Source organism: Leiobunum rupestre, chromosome 10, assembly GCF_980474605.1.
Source record: "Leiobunum rupestre chromosome 10, qqLeiRupe1.1.hap1, whole genome shotgun sequence".
Lineage (NCBI taxonomy): Eukaryota > Metazoa > Arthropoda > Arachnida > Opiliones > Sclerosomatidae > Leiobunum > Leiobunum rupestre.
In genome coordinates this window covers 36,680,439-36,703,175 of record NC_143393.1, presented here as the reverse complement: position 1 = coordinate 36,703,175, position 22,737 = coordinate 36,680,439, and the positions used below count along the sequence as shown (strand labels likewise).

At 22.7% G+C, this 22,737-nt stretch overlaps 1 protein-coding gene across 1 annotated transcript; it reads right to left on the bottom strand.

Moving 5' to 3' along the window:
* Positions 1-11,914: 11,914 nt before the first annotated feature.
* On the bottom strand, positions 11,915-17,307 carry LOC149925548 (uncharacterized). Its single transcript, XM_090161774.1, has 4 exons — positions 16,975-17,307; positions 16,418-16,923; positions 12,292-12,418; positions 11,915-12,238 (listed from the first exon to the last, which is right to left on the bottom strand). The coding sequence occupies exons 1-4, from the start codon at positions 17,305-17,307 to the stop codon at positions 11,915-11,917; spliced, it is 1,290 nt and encodes a 429-aa protein (XP_090017900.1).
* Positions 17,308-22,737: the final 5,430 nt, after the last annotated feature.

Here is a 22,737-nt window from a genome sequence, read left to right as displayed (position 1 = left end):
TATTTAATTAAATATAAGATTAATATAATTTATAAATATTTAATTAAATATAAGATTAATATAATTTATAAATATTTAATTAAATATAAGATTAATATAATTTATAAATATTTAATTAATATAACTTATAAATATTTAATTAAATATAAGATTATTATAATTTATAAATATTTAATTCATATGACTTATAAATATAATAATAATAATAATAATAATAATTCTTTATTTGTTCTCCGTGCGAGGTATACAGTTCTTCATATATTTAATTAAATATAAGATTAATATAATTTATAAATATTTAATTAATATAACTTATAAATATTTAATTAATATAACTTATAAATATTTGATTAAATAGAAGATTAATATAATTTATAAATATTTGATTAAATAGAAGATTAATATAATTTATAAATATTTAATTAAATATAAGATTAATATAATTTATAAATATTTAATTAAATATAAGATTAATATAATTTATAAATATTTAATTAAATATAAGATTAATATAATTTATAAATATTTAATTAAATATAAGATTAATATAATTTATAAATATTTAATTAAATATAAGATTAATATAATTTATAAATATTTAATTAAATATAAGATTAATGTAATTTATAAATATTTAATTAAATATAAGATTAATATAATTTATAAATATTTAATAAAATATAAGATTAATATAATTTATAAATATTTAATTAAATATAAGATTAATATAATTTATAAATATTTAATTTAATATAAGATTAATATAATTTAAATATTTAATTAAATATAAGATAATATAATTTATAAATATTTAATTAAATATAAGATTAATATAATTTATAAATATTTAATTAAATATAAGATTAATATAATTTATAAATATTTAATTAAATATAAGATTAATATAATTTATAAATATTTAATTAAATATAAGATTAATATAATTTATAAATATTTAATTAAATATAAGATTAATGTAATTTATAAATATTTAATTAAATATAAGATTAATATAATTTATAAATATTTAATAAAATATAAGATTAATATAATTTATAAATATTTAATTAAATATAAGATTAATATAATTTATAAATATTTAATTAAATATAAGATTAATATAATTTATAAATATTTAATTAAATATAAGATTAATATAATTTATAAATATTTAATTAAATATAAGATTAATATAATTTATAAATATTTAATTAAATATAAGATTAATATAATTTATAAATATTTAATTAATTATAAGATTAATATAATTTATAAATATTTAATTAAATATAAGATTAATATAATTTATAAATATTTAATTAAATATAAGATTAATATAATTTATAAATATTTTATTAAATATAAGATTACTATAATTTATAAATATTTAATTAAATATAAGATACATATAATTTATAAATATTTAATTAAACATAAGATTCATATAATTTATAAATATTTAATTAAATATAAGATTAATATAATTTATAAATATTTAATTAAATATTAGATTAATATAATTTATAAATATTTAATTAAATATTAGATTAATATAATTTATAAATATTTAATTAAATATAAGATTAATATAATTTATAAATATTTAATTAAATATCAGATTAATATAATTTATAAATATTTAATTAAATATCAGATTAATATAATTTATAAATATTTAATTAAATATAAGATTAATATAATTTATAAATATTTAATTAAATATAAGGTTCATATAATTTATAAATATTTAATTAAACATAAAATTCATATAATTTATAAATATTTAATTAAATATAAGATTAATATAATTTATAAATATTTAATTAAATATAAGATTAATATAATTTATAAATATTTAATTAAATATAAGATTAATATAATTTATAAATATTTAATTAAATATAAGATTAATGTAATTTATAAATATTTAATTAAATATAAGATTAATATAATTTATAAATATTTAATTAAATATAAGATTAATATAATTTATAAATATTTAATTTAATATAAGATTAATATAATTTATAAATATTTAATTAAATATAAGATAATATAATTTATAAATATTTAATTAAATATAAGATTAATATAATTTATAAATATTTAATTAAATATAAGATTAATATTATTTATAAATATTTAATTAAATATAAGATTAATATAATTTATAAATATTTAATTAAATATAAGATTAATATAATTTATAAATATTTAATTATATATAAGATTAATATAATTTATAAATATTTAATTAAATATAAGATTAATATAATTTATAAATATTTAATTAAATATAAGATTAATATAATTTATAAATATTTAATTAAATATAAGATTAATATAATTTATAAATATTTAATTAATATAACTTATAAATATTTAATTAAATATAAGATTATTATAATTTATAAATATTTAATTAAATATAAGATTAATATAATTTATAAATATTTAATTAAATATAAGATTAATATAATTTATAAATATTTAATTAAATATAAGATTAATATAATTTATAAATATTTAATTAAATATAAGATTAATATAATTTATAAATATTTAATTAAATATAAGATTAATATAATTTATAAATATTTAATTAAATATAAGATTAATATAATTTATAAATATTTAATTAAATATAAGATTAATATAATTTATAAATATTTAATTAAATATAAGGTTCATATAATTTATAAATATTTAATTAAACATAAAATTCATATAATTTATAAATATTTAATTAAACATAAAATTCATATAATTTATAAATATTTAATTAAATATAACATTAATATAATTTATAAATATTCAATTAAATATAACATTAATATAATTTATAAATATTTAATTAAATATAAGATTAATATCAATTATAAATATTTAATTAAATATAAGATTAATGTAATTTATAAATATTTAATTAAATATAAGATTAATATAATTTATAAATATTTAATTAAATATAAGATTAATATAATTTATAAATATTTAATTTAATATAAGATTAATATAATTTATAAATATTTAATTAAATATAAGATAATATAATTTATAAATATTTAATTAAATATAAGATTAATATAATTTATAAATATTTAATTAAATATAAGATTAATATAATTTATAAATATTTAATTAAATATAAGATTAATATAATTTATAAATATTTAATTAAATATAAGATTAATATAATTTATAAATATTTAATTATATATAAGATTAATATAATTTATAAATATTTAATTAAATATAAGATTAATATAATTTATAAATATTTAATTAATATAACTTATAAATATTTAATTAAATATAAGATTATTATAATTTATAAATATTTAATTCATATGACTTATAAATATAATAATAATAATAATAATAATAATAATTCTTTATTTGTTCTCCGTGCGAGGTATACAGTTCTTCATATATTTAATTAAATATAAGATTAATATAATTTATAAATATTTAATTAATATAACTTATAAATATTTAATTATTATAACTTATAAATATTTGATTAAATATAAGATTAATATAATTTATAAATATTTAATTAAATATAAGATTAATATAATTTATAAATATTTAATTAAATATAAGATTAATATAATTTATAAATATTTAATTAAATATAAGATTAATATAATTTATAAATATTTAATTAAATATAAGATTAATATAATTTATAAATATTTAATTAAATATAAGATTAATGTAATTTATAAATATTTAATAAAATATAAGATTAATATAATTTATAAATATTTAATTAAATATAAGATTAATATAATTTATAAATATTTAATTAAATATAAGATACATATAATTTATAAATATTTAATTAAACATAAGATTCATATAATTTATAAATATTTAATTAAATATAAGATTAATATAATTTATAAATATTTAATTAAATATAAGATTAATATAATTTATAAATATTTAATTAAATATAAGATTAATATAATTTATAAATATTTAATTAAATATAAGATTAATATAATTTATAAATATTTAATTAAATATAAGATTAATATAATTTATAAATATTTAATTAAATATAAGATTAATATAATTTATAAATATTTAATTAAATATAAGGTTCATATAATTTATAAATATTTAATTAAACATAAAATTCATATAATTTATAAATATTTAATTAAACATAAAATTCATATAATTTATAAATATTTAATTAAATATAACATTAATATAATTTATAAATATTTAATTAAATATAAGATTAATATAATTTATAAATATTTAATTAAATATAAGATTAATGTAATTTATAAATATTTAATTAAATATAAGATTAATATAATTTATAAATATTTAATTAAATATAAGATTAATATAATTTATAAATATTTAATTTAATATAAGATTAATATAATTTATAAATATTTAATTAAATATAAGATAATATAATTTATAAATATTTAATTAAATATAAGATTTATATAATTTATAAATATTTAATTAAATATAAGATTAATATAATTTATAAATATTTAATTAAATATAAGATTAATATAATTTATAAATATTTAATTAAATATAAGATTTATATAATTTATAAATATTTAATTATATATAAGATTAATATAATTTATAAATATTTAATTAAATATAAGATTAATATAATTTATAAATATTTAATTAAATATAAGATTAATATAATTTATAAATATTTAATTAAATATAAGATTAATATAATTTATAAATATTTTATTAAATATAAGATTAATATAATTTATAAATATTTAATTATATATAAGATTAATATAATTTATAAATATTTAATTAAATATTAGATTAATATAATTTATAAATATTTAATTAAATATTAGATTAATATAATTTATAAATATTTAATTAAATATAAGATTAATATAATTTATAAATATTTAATTAAATATCAGATTAATATAATTTATAAATATTTAATTAAATATCAGATTAATATAATTTATAAATATTTAATTAAATATAAGATTAATATAATTTATAAATATTTAATTAAATATAAGGTTCATATAATTTATAAATATTTAATTAAACATAAAATTCATATAATTTATAAATATTTAATTAAATATAAGATTAATATAATTTATAAATATTTAATTAAATATAAGATTAATATAATTTATAAATATTTAATTAAATATAAGATTAATATAATTTATAAATATTTAATTAAATATAAGATTAATGTAATTTATAAATATTTAATTAAATATAAGATTAATATAATTTATAAATATTTAATTAAATATAAGATTAATATAATTTATAAATATTTAATTTAATATAAGATTAATATAATTTATAAATATTTAATTAAATATAAGATAATATAATTTATAAATATTTAATTAAATATAAGATTAATATAATTTATAAATATTTAATTAAATATAAGATTAATATTATTTATAAATATTTAATTAAATATAAGATTAATATAATTTATAAATATTTAATTAAATATAAGATTAATATAATTTATAAATATTTAATTATATATAAGATTAATATAATTTATAAATATTTAATTAAATATAAGATTAATATAATTTATAAATATTTAATTAAATATAAGATTAATATAATTTATAAATATTTAATTAAATATAAGATTAATATAATTTATAAATATTTAATTAATATAACTTATAAATATTTAATTAAATATAAGATTATTATAATTTATAAATATTTAATTAAATATAAGATTAATATAATTTATAAATATTTAATTAAATATAAGATTAATATAATTTATAAATATTTAATTAAATATAAGATTAATATAATTTATAAATATTTAATTAAATATAAGATTAATATAATTTATAAATATTTAATTAAATATAAGATTAATATAATTTATAAATATTTAATTAAATATAAGATTAATATAATTTATAAATATTTAATTAAATATAAGATTAATATAATTTATAAATATTTAATTAAATATAAGGTTCATATAATTTATAAATATTTAATTAAACATAAAATTCATATAATTTATAAATATTTAATTAAACATAAAATTCATATAATTTATAAATATTTAATTAAATATAACATTAATATAATTTATAAATATTCAATTAAATATAACATTAATATAATTTATAAATATTTAATTAAATATAAGATTAATATCAATTATAAATATTTAATTAAATATAAGATTAATGTAATTTATAAATATTTAATTAAATATAAGATTAATATAATTTATAAATATTTAATTAAATATAAGATTAATATAATTTATAAATATTTAATTTAATATAAGATTAATATAATTTATAAATATTTAATTAAATATAAGATAATATAATTTATAAATATTTAATTAAATATAAGATTAATATAATTTATAAATATTTAATTAAATATAAGATTAATATAATTTATAAATATTTAATTAAATATAAGATTAATATAATTTATAAATATTTAATTAAATATAAGATTAATATAATTTATAAATATTTAATTATATATAAGATTAATATAATTTATAAATATTTAATTAAATATAAGATTAATATAATTTATAAATATTTAATTAATATAACTTATAAATATTTAATTAAATATAAGATTATTATAATTTATAAATATTTAATTCATATGACTTATAAATATAATAATAATAATAATAATAATAATAATTCTTTATTTGTTCTCCGTGCGAGGTATACAGTTCTTCATATATTTAATTAAATATAAGATTAATATAATTTATAAATATTTAATTAATATAACTTATAAATATTTAATTATTATAACTTATAAATATTTAATTAAATATAAGATTAATATAATTTATAAATATTTAATTAAATATAAGATTAATATAATTTATAAATATTTAATTAAATATAAGATTAATATAATTTATAAATATTTAATTAAATATAAGATTAATGTAATTTATAAATATTTAATAAAATATAAGATTAATATAATTTATAAATATTTAATTAAATATAAGATTAATATAATTTATAAATATTTAATTAAATATAAGATACATATAATTTATAAATATTTAATTAAACATAAGATTCATATAATTTATAAATATTTAATTAAATATAAGATTAATATAATTTATAAATATTTAATTAAATATAAGATTAATATAATTTATAAATATTTAATTAAATATAAGATTAATATAATTTATAAATATTTAATTAAATATAAGATTAATATAATTTATAAATATTTAATTAAATATAAGATTAATATAATTTATAAATATTTAATTAAATATAAGATTAATATAATTTATAAATATTTAATTAAATATAAGATTAATATAATTTATAAATATTTAATTATATATAAGATTAATATAATTTATAAATATTTAATTAAATATAAGATTAATATAATTTATAAATATTTAATTAAATATAAGATTAATATAATTTATAAATATTTAATTAAATATAAGATTAATATAATTTATAAATATTTTATTAAATATAAGATTAATATAATTTATAAATATTTAATTATATATAAGATTAATATAATTTATAAATATTTAATTAAATATAAGATTAATATAATTTATAAATATTTAATTAAATATAAGATTAATATAATTTATAAATATTTAATTAAATATAAGATTAATATAATTTATAAATATTTAATTAAATATAAGATTAATATAATTTATAAATATTTAATTAAATATAAGATTAATATAATTTATAAATATTTAATTAATATAACTTATAAATATTTAATTAAATATAAGATTATTATAATTTATAAATATTTAATTCATATGACTTATAAATATAATAATAATAATAATAATAATAATTCTTTATTTGTTCTCCGTGCGAGGTATACAGTTCTTCATATATTTAATTAAATATAAGATTAATATAATTTATAAATATTTAATTAATATAACTTATAAATATTTAATTAATATAACTTATAAATATTTGATTAAATAGAAGATTAATATAATTTATAAATATTTGATTAAATAGAAGATTAATATAATTTATAAATATTTAATTAAATATAAGATTAATATAATTTATAAATATTTAATTAAATATAAGATTAATATAATTTATAAATATTTAATTAAATATAAGATTAATATAATTTATAAATATTTAATTAAATATAAGATTAATATAATTTATAAATATTTAATTAAATATAAGATTAATATAATTTATAAATATTTAATTAAATATAAGATTAATATAATTTATAAATATTTAATTAAATATAAGATTAATATAATTTATAAATATTTAATTAAATATAAGATTAATATAATTTATAAATATTTAATTAAATATAAGATAAATATAATTTATAAATATTTAATTAAATATAAGATTAATATAATTTATAAATATTTAATTAAATATAAGATTAATATAATTTATAAATATTTAATTAAATATAAGATTAATATAATTTATAAATATTTAATTAAATATAAGATTAATATAATTTATAAATATTTAATTAAATATAAGATTAATATAATTTATAAATATTTAATTAAATATAAGATTAATATAATTTATAAATATTTAATTAAATATAAGATTAATATAATTTATAAATATTTAATTAAATATAAGATTAATATAATTTATAAATATTTAATTAAATATAAGATTAATATAATTTATAAATATTTAATTAAATATAAGATTAATATAATTTATAAATATTTAATTAAATATAAGATTAATATAATTTATAAATATTGAATAAAATATAAGATTAATATAATTTATAAATATTTTATTAAATATAAGATTAATATAATTTATAAATATTTTATTAAATATAAGATTAATATAATTTATAAATATTTAATTAAATATAAGATTCATATAATTTATAAATATTTAATTAAACATAAGATTCATATAATTTATAAATATTTAATTAAATATAAGATAATATAATTTATAAATATTTAATTAAATATAAGATTAATATAATTTATAAATATTTAATTAAATATTAGATTAATATAATTTATAAATATTTAATTAAATATAAGATTAATATAATTTATAAATATTTAATTAAATATAAGATTAATATAATTTATAAATATTTAATAAAATATAAGATTAATATAATTTATAAATATTTTATTAAATATAAGATTAATATAATTTATAAATATTTAATTAAATATAAGATTCATATAATTTATAAATATTTAATTAAATATAAGATTCATATAATTTATAAATATTTAATTAAATATAAGATTCATATAATTTATAAATATTTAATTAAATATAAGATTAATATAATTTATAAATATTTAATTAAATATAAGATTAATATAATTTATAAATATTTAATTAAATATAAGATTAATATAATTTATAAATATTTAATTAAATATAAGATTAATATAATTTATAAATATTTAATTAAATATAAGATTAATATAATTTATAAATATTTAAAATGATGTAACGTTGAGAGGTTGCATAACACTCAGCACTCAGTCCGTCCAAAAGTCATTAAGAAGAAGTTGAAGAGGAAACGCCCGTACAACACAACAAACACAAATACAACAGACACCAACTCCACAGACTCAACACCCACAACCGTCATAACATAAACACAGCAAACTCAACACCCACAACCGTCATAACATTCACAATAATGAAATATCCAATCAAAGTGAGTAAAAACCGTCACGACGGTGAACGTTAACGAAAAAACACCATCCAAACCAAACCCAACCGCAAATTTATCCGTTAACGCTCACCGTCGCACGGTGGTTTTGCCCCTTCGACAGTCCTAGTAACTGCGAACGCAGAAATTTCGAGAAACTGCGTACGCAATGATTAACCTTTCCACGGAAAATGCGAACGCGTTCGCAGGACAGACTCACAGACAGACAGACAGACACGGTGATTGTATAACCCCTCCTAGGGGACTTTGTATATAAGGGGACTTCACTTTAATACCCGGAATTTATTTGTATGTCATGTTCCTAAAAACTCGAGAAAGGTTAGCTCTAGAGCTTGGAAATTTTAACTCAATGTTCAGGGCCTGATTGCCAACTAAACGCGCCTAATTCAAAATACCTGACATGGTTATTAATCTAATTCAATTTTTATTTTACCCGACTTTGGACTTTCGCCTCATTGCTTCCCTTATCTATTTGTTCGGCTGGTCTCGGCTTTCAATTTTTTTTCTCGACTTCCACTCCTTGGCTTCCCTTATCTCCCCTCTGAGTTCCTTGCGCCCGTCTCGACCTTCAAACATTTTTAACGCGTTAGTGTGAAATTCGTAGAAGGGGAGTTAGTGTGAAAGAAAGGGATTTCGTAGAAGGGGATAGTTAGTTGGGATTTTTAAGTAGTTCAGGACTTTTTGTAGTCCAGGAATGGCGTGAGTGGAAGCAACTTTCTTTTAGAGGAAAGGCTCTCTAGCTTTCGCAGACGCTGTGCTTCTTCTCCAAATGCGTTCAACTGCGTGGCTCGTATCCAATGGTTCAGCGCTCCGTCATTCTCAGTCTTGGTCAACGGTCTTTTTTCTCGTGTTCCTTCAGGATTTCACGTGTTCCGGAAGAATCGTTGTACATACACCGTGACATGAATTAGCGTTGTATTCATAAGCAAAGCCCAGTCGACAGTGCCATGTGCCACGACCGTCACGGCTCTCCTCTTCTCGGCGGTACATTCGGTCTCTTCCGCTACTGAAGTTTGATGCTCACCGGTTAACCCGATTGCCAACCAGTCCGGAACAATCCACCAGAGTTGATGACGGCAGAATTCCGCTACGGTGAGCCCGCGGAACGCACAGTCAGCTGGATTGCATATCCCGGCAACATGATTCCATTTGTTTGCTGGTTGAGCCTCCGAAACCCGATTGGCAACGAACGTTTTCCAACGCCGAGGAGGTGAGGACAACCATGCCAATACGATTCTACTGTCAGTCCAGCAATGAACTTCCGAAATCGTGGTCCTCAGCGACCCTTGGATTAAGGACATTAATCGCACCAGAAGTACCGCAGCACACAGCTCCAGCCGTGGCAATGAGGGGAGCCACCTTCGTCTTTGCAAGCCGAACCGTAATTGACCCGAGCCGGTCGAAGTTCGTAGATATACTGCTGCCACATCGCCATTCACCAACGCATCGCAGAAACCTTGCAAAGCCAAGTCTGCCCCCTGACGCTGAATTAGGTAGCGATGGATTCTCAGCTTCTCTATTCCGTCCAGGTCTTCTCGTCGTGAATTCCATTTTGCGGCGATCGCCTCAGGCAATTCTTGATCCCAACTAATCTTGACTTTCCATATCTCTTGCAGTAGTATCTTCGCTCGTATGACGACTGGTGACAACAGGCCCCTTCACGTGTTCCTTCAGGATTTCACGTGTTCCGGATGAAACGTTGTACATACGCCGTGACATGAATCAGCGTTGTATTCATAAGCAAAGCCCAGTCGACTGTGCCATTACCACGACCGTCACGGTTCTCCTCCAACATGATTCCATTTGATTGCTGGTTGCGCTTCTTGAGCCTCCGAAACCCGATTGGCAACGCCGAGGAGGTGAGGACAACCATGCCAATACGATTCTACGGTCACTCCATATATATATATATGTTACCTTCTATGCACGCCCAAGATAATTGTCAAGAGACGCTGGCATTCAGGCGCTGTCAAGAAAGAGACACGGGAGTTTCTCTCTCTCTGTTTGCCTCACTTAGCTGCTGCGTGGCACGACCTTCGACCCTTTTCGCTTGCGTTCGTTCTCTTTTCTCAGCCCTTCCCCCCGCTCCCTCCGTCTATCTGTGTCACTTAAAACTGCGGGAATTAATTTTTAAAACCCAGGCCGGGCTTCTCAGCTAGTCTGATAATATAGTGCGTTTGGTGACGAAAGACCTTTCCCTTGGGGACTTGACGGAGAATGATAGGTAGTCGGAAGCAGGCGTCCATTGAAGTCCCAGGGTTTGGATCGATTCTGCGTCGGTGATCTGTAAGGGAACCGTGATCTCTCTTAGCTCCGACGGCAATGACTCCAGCATCGATGGTTCGTTCGACGCCCATTTGCGCAGCTTGAACCCTTCATCAGTAGCCACCAAGTTTAATCTATTTTGTAGCTCCAGGGCTACAGGGACATCCTCGGCACCGGATAACAAATCCTCCGATAGAAGTCCTCCGATAATGATCTAGCCGCTAACGGATACTTAGATTGGACATCATGAGAGAGCTGTTGCAGCACCTTCGTAGCTGGGTAGGGCGCGGCCGACGTGCTGTACGTCACCGGCGGTAGTTTGTAATCTTGAATTGTACACTGTTTCGTACGTCTCCAGACAGAATTTGTGTGGTCAACGTACTTCAAATCTCGTCTAATTGAAAATTGTTTCCTTTTATAGAAACCGTATCTACGTTTACAACCATTAAGCTGGAGAAGTGTCTCGTATCGTGGCCGCCGAAACCTACGTAGATGCAAGCCGATGACTACTTGAATTCTTATCGCCTAGTTTTTTGCACAAAGTCTACGGTTAAAAATAACAAAAAATCGCAACAGTGATCTACAGGGCTATCAGTGTGATTAACTTATTAATATAGAAAAAAAATAAAAATTCCACCAAAAAGTGATAAATACAGTCGTTCAAGCGTCAGTTCTCTCACAGGCAGGCAGAATTTGTGTGGTCAACGTACTTCAAATCTCGTCTAATTGAAAATTGTTTCCTTTTATAGGTAAAGTACACTTTATTTAATCTATCCTTTTTCACAAAATTCTGCCTGCACGAGTAACTGTCCTTTAAAAAAATGCCCGAAACGAGGGCGAACGCGAGTTCTGTAAATGCAGACGACATTATATCTAAACTAAAAAGTATAGAATCTAACTTCAACTCTCGCTTTGATTCGTTAAATCATAAATTAGATGACATAAGTAAAGTATCTAAAGATAACGGTGACAAAATATCGCAAATTGAACTATGGCAATCGCAGATTAAAGTCACTATTGATGCTATTGAAAACAGCGTCCAAGATATACCCGGAATACAATTTAGACTAGACGCGGTAGATCAAGAAATTTTGAATCTCCGTAAAGACACTACTGCAAAAATAGATCACAATCGAATGCTCATTGACAATCTGGATGTTACTATGAGACGTAACAACTTGTTTATCAAAGCTATACCGGATACTAACCATGAGGATGAGCCAAGTCTATCGTAGGGGACCATTTCAGGTTAATAAAACTAGAGTTATTATATATAAAGCTGACAACTACGACGTGAAAATGGATATCCTAAAAAATAATGTGAAACTTAAGGGTTCGAACACCTTCATCGAACAAGACTATACCCAGATTCAATCATTAGCTCGATTCACTCTTAGAACATTTGCTAAAACGAAACGCCCGCTTAAATTCAAATGGGTTAATACTAACTCGATCCTAATCGATAATATTACCTATAAATACGATTATCAATCGGCCAAGATTATCCGATGTTAGACCCACTGGTCTAAATTATAAATATTTATTTTCTTTTTTTCATGATTTTTAATGCTAAATATTATTTGTCACAATATAAAAAGCGCTAGCGAAAATTTTCCAAACCTGTTAGCCAACTGTATATCAGTCCTAAATAAAGACATCCAGGTTTTTGCACTAACCGAAACGTGGTTTCGTAATGATTATTACGACCATCTAGATGGCTTTAATTTTTGTGGTCAAGGTCGATTAAATCGAAAAGGTGGGGGTGTCGGCTTCTATATTAAGAATAACTTTAAAGTAGAGGTAATTGAAAAAGCGACCACTAGCAATGAAACAGTCGAGATATACTCGATTAAAATCGAAAATTGTTATTTTAGTATTATATATAGACCCCATGACACCTCGGTAAATAACTTCATTTCAATATTTGAAAAAACTATGGAAGAATTAGGTAACGCAAATAGTAAAAAAAATATTTTAGGAGATTTTAATATAAATCTCTTGAAGGACGATAACGATAAAAAGAAACTTATTGACCTAACAAGCTCATTTAATCTGAAACAACTAGTTAAAGAGCCTACGCGAATCACGTCAGGTTCCTTAATCGACTTATGTTTTTCTAATCTCGATAATATAAATAGTGTGGAAGTAATTCGCGATTGGAATCTAACAGATCATTCGGTAATTAACTTATCAGTTCAGATTCAAATACCACCTAAACCTAAAATTGAAATCAGAAGCTTTACGGTAAACAATATCAATAGATTCAAAGATATCCTAGGGAAAACAAACTGGCAAGATCTATACGAACAATGTGACTTAGACCTAGCGTTTGATAATTTTTTTAACATATTCATGGAACACTATGATAAATGTTTTACAGTCAAAAATGTATTTCAAAAAGACACTCACTTTTGGTTTAATGAAGAAATCAAAAAAGGAGTTAAATTAAAAAACAAACTATAAAATATATAAACAAAATCCAAATCCCGAAAATACAAAACCTAAATAACCTGATAAGAAACACAAGAAAAACGTATTATAAAAAACAACTATTGGAAAGTAAAAATTCAAAAGAACTTTGGAAAACTGTTAATAAAATATTAGGTAAAAAAAACAAACCGAAACAGAGTATCCCTATTACCGCCGCTCGTTTCAACGATTTTTTTAGTACACCAAGACTATCTAATCCTATAATTTATTTTTCTAACTCGTGTAAATATGTGAAGAGAAACTCGATTTCTATATTTCTATTAGATTTTAATGAATTTGAACTATTAACTTTTATTAATAAATTGAAAGATTCTGCTCCGGGCTTCGATAGTGTCCCGCCCAAAATAATTAAACTAGTCTTCTCTAATATCGTAACTCCACTACTGTATTTAATAAATCTATCGTTCAAATATGGTCGTTATCAATAATTATCCCCATTTATAAAAAAGGAAATCCCGATGATCCTTCCAATTACAGACCCATATCCCTATTGTCTATTTTCGATAAATGTTTTTATGATAGGGTGTTTAGTTTCGTAAAAAAATTTAATTTAATTTCGGAAAAACAATATGGCTTTCGAGAGAAATGTGGTACCGATTATGCTTTAGCTAAGGTGTACGGCGAAATTGTTGTCATGGCTGTCTTTATTGACTTAAAGAAGGCATTCGATTTCGTAAACCACGATCTACTCTTGTACAAACTAAATCTAATGGGAGTTCGTGGAAGAGCGTTAGAATGGATAAAAAGTTATCTATACAATAGAACAGCTCAAACAAAGATTGAAGTAAACTATTCCTTTAAAAAAACTATGTCTTGTGGCCTTCCCCAGGGATCAATCCTGTCGCCACTGCTGTTCAACCTCTTTCTAAATGACCTAACATACTTAGATAAAGATAATAATTTAACACTCTACGCGGACGACACTCTCCATCTAGACGCAAATACGAATCTAAGTACTTTGTACGCCCAAACAAATAAAAAAATGGAATCTATTAATAAATGGTTTTAATCGAACCTTCTTGAGGTAAACAAAGAAAAAACTGTGTATATGATTATTAGAACAAAAAATAAGCCCATGACAAACAATGTACATAATATCAAATTAGATGATACCAATTTAAACCAAGTGTCGGTAGCTAAATATTTGGGGTTGTGGATAGACGATCACTTATCTTGGAATATTCATGTAAACTATTTGGTTAAAAAAGTATCGTTTAGTGTTTATCTTTTAAGACGAAACCGTGAACTATTCAACTCTAGTGTTATTCGCCGATTGTAATATGCTTATTGCATATTTATTTGGGGTAACACGTCAGTCCACAACTTAAATAGATTAAAAAGCGATACGTAGTCTAGACAATGCCCCATATACAGCCCATACTGCACCGATCTTTAAAAAATTTAACCTTCTTAAAATTGAAGAACTATATATGTACAATATGTTGGTATTTATTTACAAATCTTTGAATAATCATATGTATAATATTTTTAATTATAAAAAACAAACGAAAAAGTATTTTTAGAACACAAATGATACTCGCTAATACTTTCCCTCGCACTAATATTAAATTAAACTCAATTCTTTACAAGGGTGTAAACCTTTTTAATTCTATGGCTCTATCGGAACCCCCCAAATTATATAAATTTAAAAAACTGGCTCGGGAATTTATTCAGAATTACCTAGATTAGTTATAAACATGTTTGGAAAATGTAAATTACTGTATGTAAATAATTATAGTCTCTGACCCTAACGTAAAATGTAAATAGTTGTATGTAGCCTGTGTTGCGGCTTAAAAGTCACACACTGACTTAGCCCATAATTCCTGTAATAAAATTTTTTGAACTAAAACAATAATAATTTATTATTATTATTATTATTATATTCTGCGACTTCCAGCCTTACACGAATCTGGCGATACATATTTTCAGCAGTAAGCGCCACGGCTGCTGGGACTCGTCTTTGAACGGAAGCTTCACGATGAACCTTCCCGAGGTATCCCGGCAATGAGTATCTTCAAAACTTTGTTCGCATTTCTTCTCAGCAGTCGTTAGAACCGGCTTTAATCCAATTTCTTCCAGCTCCCAGAACCTGGCAAGTTGGTTATACAGGCTGCAATGATTTACTTGAAATGGAGGTGCGATGAAGTTTGAACCCAAGCACCCAAGCCTCCCGGCCACCACCCTGCCGAAGACAGTGTTGAACATTCCAGGAACACCAGCCTTACCCCACAGTTTCCCATCTCGTACAATTTCTAAGAACGAAACTGATCCCAGCAAGACGTCTATGGACCCAAGGATATGGAACGCTGGGTCTGCTAGCCTCACGCCTTTGATATGAGTCCAGGTTTGTGGATCGAACGCCAGATTAGGAAGCTCATTCGTGATATGCCTGAGAATCAGAGCTTGTATCTTGATGTTGAAGTAGGAATTTTAACTAGACTGGATATCCAATAAAGTTGCCCCAAGTGTATGGCCAGCTCCACTATCACCGATCCCTCCAACGGTAGCATTCAGTTGTAACTTCTGGGTAAGTCGGTCTGATATAAAACTGGCCTGTGACCCGCAATCAAGTAAAGCACGGCAGGACCAGATGTCTCCATTCGCCGCCTGGACCTGAATAACTACCCGGTCCGTCATCGACCTATCTGGTGAATACGGACCATCTTCCCTCGACTCTCGATGTAAAAGCAAATTATGATTCGCGTCGCATCTCCTGCAACACCCAGACTTGCAACTGGCGCTTACATGATCTTTTCGAAGGCAATTAAAACAGAGGGAATGTTTCTTGACCATGTCCCACCGTTCCTAGATGGACGCCTTCAATAATGATGGACATCTGTAAATGTAATGAGCCTCCGAACAGATAGGACAGGAGTTATCCCGCATCGATCCGTGATTCGAGCTGACAGCTCTTCTATGGTTCGTTGGGAGGTTCGACTTGACCGTATCGTTTACGGTTCTTGAAGCGGATAACGCCCGTGCTCTCTGCTCCAAGAAACTGGTCAGCTCTTCATATGTTGTCATTGAGGTGCCTTTTAGGGACAACTCCCATTGATGGCGTGATTCTGGGTCAATATTTTCTCCAACGACGTGAAGTAACACTGCATCCCAATGTTGAACAGGTTCCTTCAATACCTTGAGTGATCGAATGCATTCCGCTGTCGTATCTACTAGTTGCCTCAGGGCTGTGGCTGATCCATTCTTCACGCTGGATTGACTAAACAGTCGCTTAATTATTTATCTCGTATTGTTGAAACGATTGAGTAGTATGTTCCAAGCCTCGGGATAGTTGACGTTGGTCACCGGAATTGACTGTATGAGCCAGGCAGCTTCATCCTTCAGCGAGGCTTTTAGGTACTGGAATTTCTGCGCCCCAGATAACGATCCATTGCTGTGGACGGTAAGCGGTGAAGAGGTCATGTTACGGGAACCAGTCAATATGCTACCTCTGAATACCGGCAGTTCCAGTTTAGGTAACTTGATGTCCGCCGTTGATTGTACTGCTGGTTTGTGGTTGGTTAGCGTGTTAAAAAATATAATCAAGTCATCCGCTCGTGTGGCAAGTAGTTGATACTCCTGGTTATGTGCATCGAAACTCAAGCTCCTGCGATGGGTCATCGGCTCGGTCCTTGTACATGGTCATTGCGACCGAAGTTAAAGGTGTAGTGGAATGAATAAGTACAATTGCATTGATGGTCTTCCTTTTATTGATTAGACTGTCCATGGCCATGTAGTTGACTAGCTGTGACGAATAACGATCTCACCAGATGGCTGCGTCTCACGATAAAGAGAAAGATACTATAGTTCCTCGCTTTCAAGTGGACTGATACGCGACTAATATCCGGTTCAACGGACCAAAATATGTTCGGGGAGTAGAAGGAAAGTAAGGGCGACACTCCGATCCCGGGATCGGGATCGTCGGGATCGTCGGGATCCGGGATTTAAGGGGTGAAATGGGGGTAAAATCGTCAAAAAGTCAATGTATTTATGATATTTCTCGCGACGATTTGTTTTTTCGTATATCAACATATTGTGTCCAGGCCAACTTGTTCATTTATCTACGCTTATCTCGAAAGATACTTGAACGTATATCTTATCAAGTTTTATCGTACGGAATAAGTTGAAATGATGTAAAAATTGATAACCTAGGCGACGCGTGCGCAGATTACCCCGGGGGACGCGGTTAATTTGAATTTAAGAGTGTTTTGACGTCATGGAATATTCGTTGTTAAAGTAGAATGGAAATATTTTTAAACTTCATTTTAATATCATTGTAGTACTTAAATATGCTTGACACTTGAACCAATCTCACGAGTATTTCTTAAAACGAATATCTCGATCGCGTTTTATCGTACGAAATAAGTGGAAATTATGTAAGTTGTATGATACTTGATAACCTAGGCAGGAAGATAGCGCGCGCGTGCGTGGATTACCTGGTAGGCGCGGATTGCCCGGGCGCGCGGTTAATTTTAATTTAAAACATGGATTACCTCTCCGAAATAATTCCTGTACCCAAAATTGGACCGCAAGTTTTTTTTCTTTTTAGGGGAATCTCTATGGGAGTTTAACATTACAATAAAGATAATAGGTCCAGTTTGGGGTACTTTTGGTCCGAAATGGGGTACATAGGGCCGAAAATGGTGACTTTGGTCGTTTTAAGGGTACTTTTGGTCTATTTTGGTCCATTTTTGGGTACATCAGAAAAGCAGTTGGAAAAACGAAGAGCCTTATTTTTTTTTCCACTAATCTCCAAACTCCAAAAATTTATTGCTTTAATTTATTTATCGCTTCCGTAGGTATAAAATAAGATAAAAACCACTTACCTATATTTTAATTACGGTAAATTAAAAATACTTAATTAGTGTACTAAGTTACGTTTAAAAGAACCTTTTGTAACAATTCCAATATGTAAATATAGGTAAAAGGATTGAAAAAATACTTAAAGTGGTTTTACTGATAAACTCTAAAGGAATTTAACTTTAAAGGGTATCTTAGATTATTGTTTTTAATTTTATTCAAGTTGAAAACGTATTAAGAGTCCTTCAATAAAAGGATTTTATTTACGAACTTAATTCATATTTTCTTCAAACTTTCAATTCGCTTTTATTACTATTTAAATACGGTAAAATATAATTCTTATACACAAATATAGTCAGAAAGATACTATAAAACACTAAAATTAAAATTAAATTAAATTTGTGTGGATAAGATTTGTAAATATCATTTTGAAACTAATAACTTTCACGCTTTATTTAAGTCAAGCCAATAAAAACAATTACCTATATTTTAAATACGGTAATATATAAATACATTTCCGATATGTAAATAGGTAGAATAACACTATGAAAAGTTCCTTTTTCTTCTTTTAATACGACAACACACAACTCTGATACGCAAATATATAAAGAAAATATAAAAAAAATTTACTCTACGTTCGATACGTTAAAATACATTTCCGATACACAAATATAGATAAAGAAATACTATAAAATGTAAAAAGGTAGAAAAATACTACACATTAACCATTATGAATTTAAGCTTACAACATCCTTCACGTATAGAGCATAACATATATGTTCAGAGTTAACTTGTTTCCTCGTTATCTTTATCGCATGTGTTTTAAATAGCGTATGGAATAAGTTAAGAATGTACTGAAATGGTGTATGTTTAAACCTCGTAGAATAAAGAGTAAAACATATGTTCAGAGTCGGCTTGATTACTAAAGCGAATAACACAGAGACGTTTCCGGTGTAGTCACGTAGGAAGAAAAATACTACAACACTCTCTATACTCTACATTCAACACGTTAAAATATACTTCCGAAATGCCAATATAGGTAGTAAAATACTACAAAATCTCTATACTTTACCTTCAATACGTTAAATTACATTCCAATATGTAAATATAGGAGGAAAAATACTACAAAAGCCTCTTTTCTTGGCGTTCAATATGTTAAAATAGATTTCTGAAATGCAAATGTAGGTAGTAAATACTACAAAATCTCTATACTCTACCTTCAATACGTTAAATTACATTCCAATATGTAAATATAGGTAGTAAATACTACAAAAGCCTCTTTTCTTGGCGTTCAATATGTTAAAATAGATTTCTGAAATGCAAATATAGGTAGTAAATACTACAAAAGCCTCTTTTCATGGCGTTCAATATGTTAAAATAGATTTCTGAAATGCAAATATAGGTAGTAATTACTACAAAAGCCTCTTACTCTACGTTCAATACGTTAAATTAATGATATGCCTCCGATCGAATCGTTCATTTTTTCCTATTTAAACATACGCATTTAAATTAGAATTGCTTCTAGTGTTCGGCAGTCGATTAATTTTTATCCACAAATTTTCCGATTTATTTAAAAAACGTTGGTAAAAAGAATATCATTTTAACTTATTTAATTGTGTTTTTTACCCAACCAAGCATTTATTTGAATAAAAGTGGTATTTATTTAAATAACCAATAGTTAAATAAAAATTGTTAAATGTTTAAATAATCGAAAGTGAACAAGCCTATTTTTTAAATAAAACAAACAGACTTTAGAGTTGATAAGATTTGTAAATATCATTTGAAAATAATAATTTTCACGCTTTAGTTAAGTCAAGCAATTACATTTTTAAAAATGAAAGAAGTTAAACAATATAAAAATTTGTAAATATTGTAAATATTTTTAGGTAATAAAGAAATTAAGAAATGTTTTAATTAAAATATCTTTCATTTTCTACTACATTTTTAAAAATGAAAGAAGTTTAACAATATAATTATTCTAATATAATTTCAAAATCAGGTATTATTTAAAGTACAAATGCATAATTTAGTGAAGCAATTCTTATTTAAATACTTATTTAATTAATTTGTGTATCTGAAATGTATTAATTGAAAAATAAGTGGGTTTTACTATTTATCACGGTTTTTTATATATATATATATATATATATTGGAATTGTTACAAAAGGTTCTTTTAAACGTAACTTAGTACATTAATTTATTTTGGAAGTTCAAAACGTATTAAGAGCCCTTCAGAGTACTATAAAAGGATTTCATTTACAAACTAAATTAATATTTTCTTCAAACTTTCAATTCGTTATAATTTGAATTTAAATGAAAACATCATGGATTATAGGTACGTAATCTACTATTAGACCGAACGGATTTTAGATTATTGTTTTTAATATTATTCAAGTTCAAAACGTATAAAGAGTCCTTCAAAGTAATTTAAAAGAATTTTATTTACGAACTAAATCCATATTTTAGAAGTTAGTTTGTATGAAATACTTACTAATACCTGAAAAATGGACTTTAGAGTTGATAAGATTTGTAAATATCATTTGAAACTTATAATTTTCACGCTTTATTTAAGTCAAGGAATTACATTTTTAAAAATGAAAGAAGTTAAACAATATATTGTAAATATTTTTAGGTAATAAAGAAATTAAGAAATGTTTTAATTAAAATATCTTTCATTTTATACTACATTTTTAAAAATGAAAGAAGTTTAACAATATAATTATTCTAATATAATTTCAAAATCAGGTATTATTTAAAGTACAAATGCATAATTTAGTGAAGCAATTCTTATTTAAATACTTTTATTTAATTAATTTGTGTATCTCAAAATGTATTAATTGAAAAATAAGTGGGTTTTACTATTTATCACGGTTTTATATATATATATATATATTGGCATTGTTACAAAAGGTTCTTTTAAACGTAACTTAGTACATTAATTTATTTTGGAAGTTCAAAACGTATTAAGAGCCCTTCAGAGTACTATAAAAGGATTTCATTTACAAACTAAATTAATATTTTCTTCAAACTTTCAATTCGTTATAATTTGAATTTAAATGAAAACATCATGGATTATAGGTGCGTAATCTACTATTAGACCGAACTAATTAAAAAAAATACTTAAAGTAAGTGGTTTTACTGATAAACTCTAAAGGAATTTTGGAATTTTCTAGAATAGCAAAGTAAAACTAAAACGTAAACCAAGTTTAAAACGAAACTAATAACTGGGAGAAAGGTTGAAGTAAGTAATTTTTTTGATTTTTCGTTTTTTAATTTTTGAGTTCCCTATATTATTATAAACTAAATTAAATATAATTTTTGAAAATTTGTGATAAAAGATCTGCTCCTTCGTGTTTTACATATATTTAAAAACTCGAGATTTTAATGAATTGTTTTCAAAGCATTAAAATTATAGCAGATCCTTTG

What these genes read in the sequence shown, in the direction of transcription:
- LOC149925548 (XM_090161774.1), bottom strand. Translation starts at nt 17,307, where the DNA reads ATGGTCAAGAAACATTCCCTCTGTTTTAATTGCCTTCGAAAAGATCAT. An exon ending in GAGCTGGCCATACACTTGGG is followed by an intron (nt 16,924 to 16,974) that starts GCAACTTTATTG and finishes TTCAACATCAAG; the next exon opens with ATACAAGCTCTGATTCTCAG. An exon ending in CGCCCTACCCAGCTACGAAG is followed by an intron (nt 12,239 to 12,291) that starts GTGCTGCAACAG and finishes GTTAGCGGCTAG; the next exon opens with ATCATTATCGGAGGACTTCT.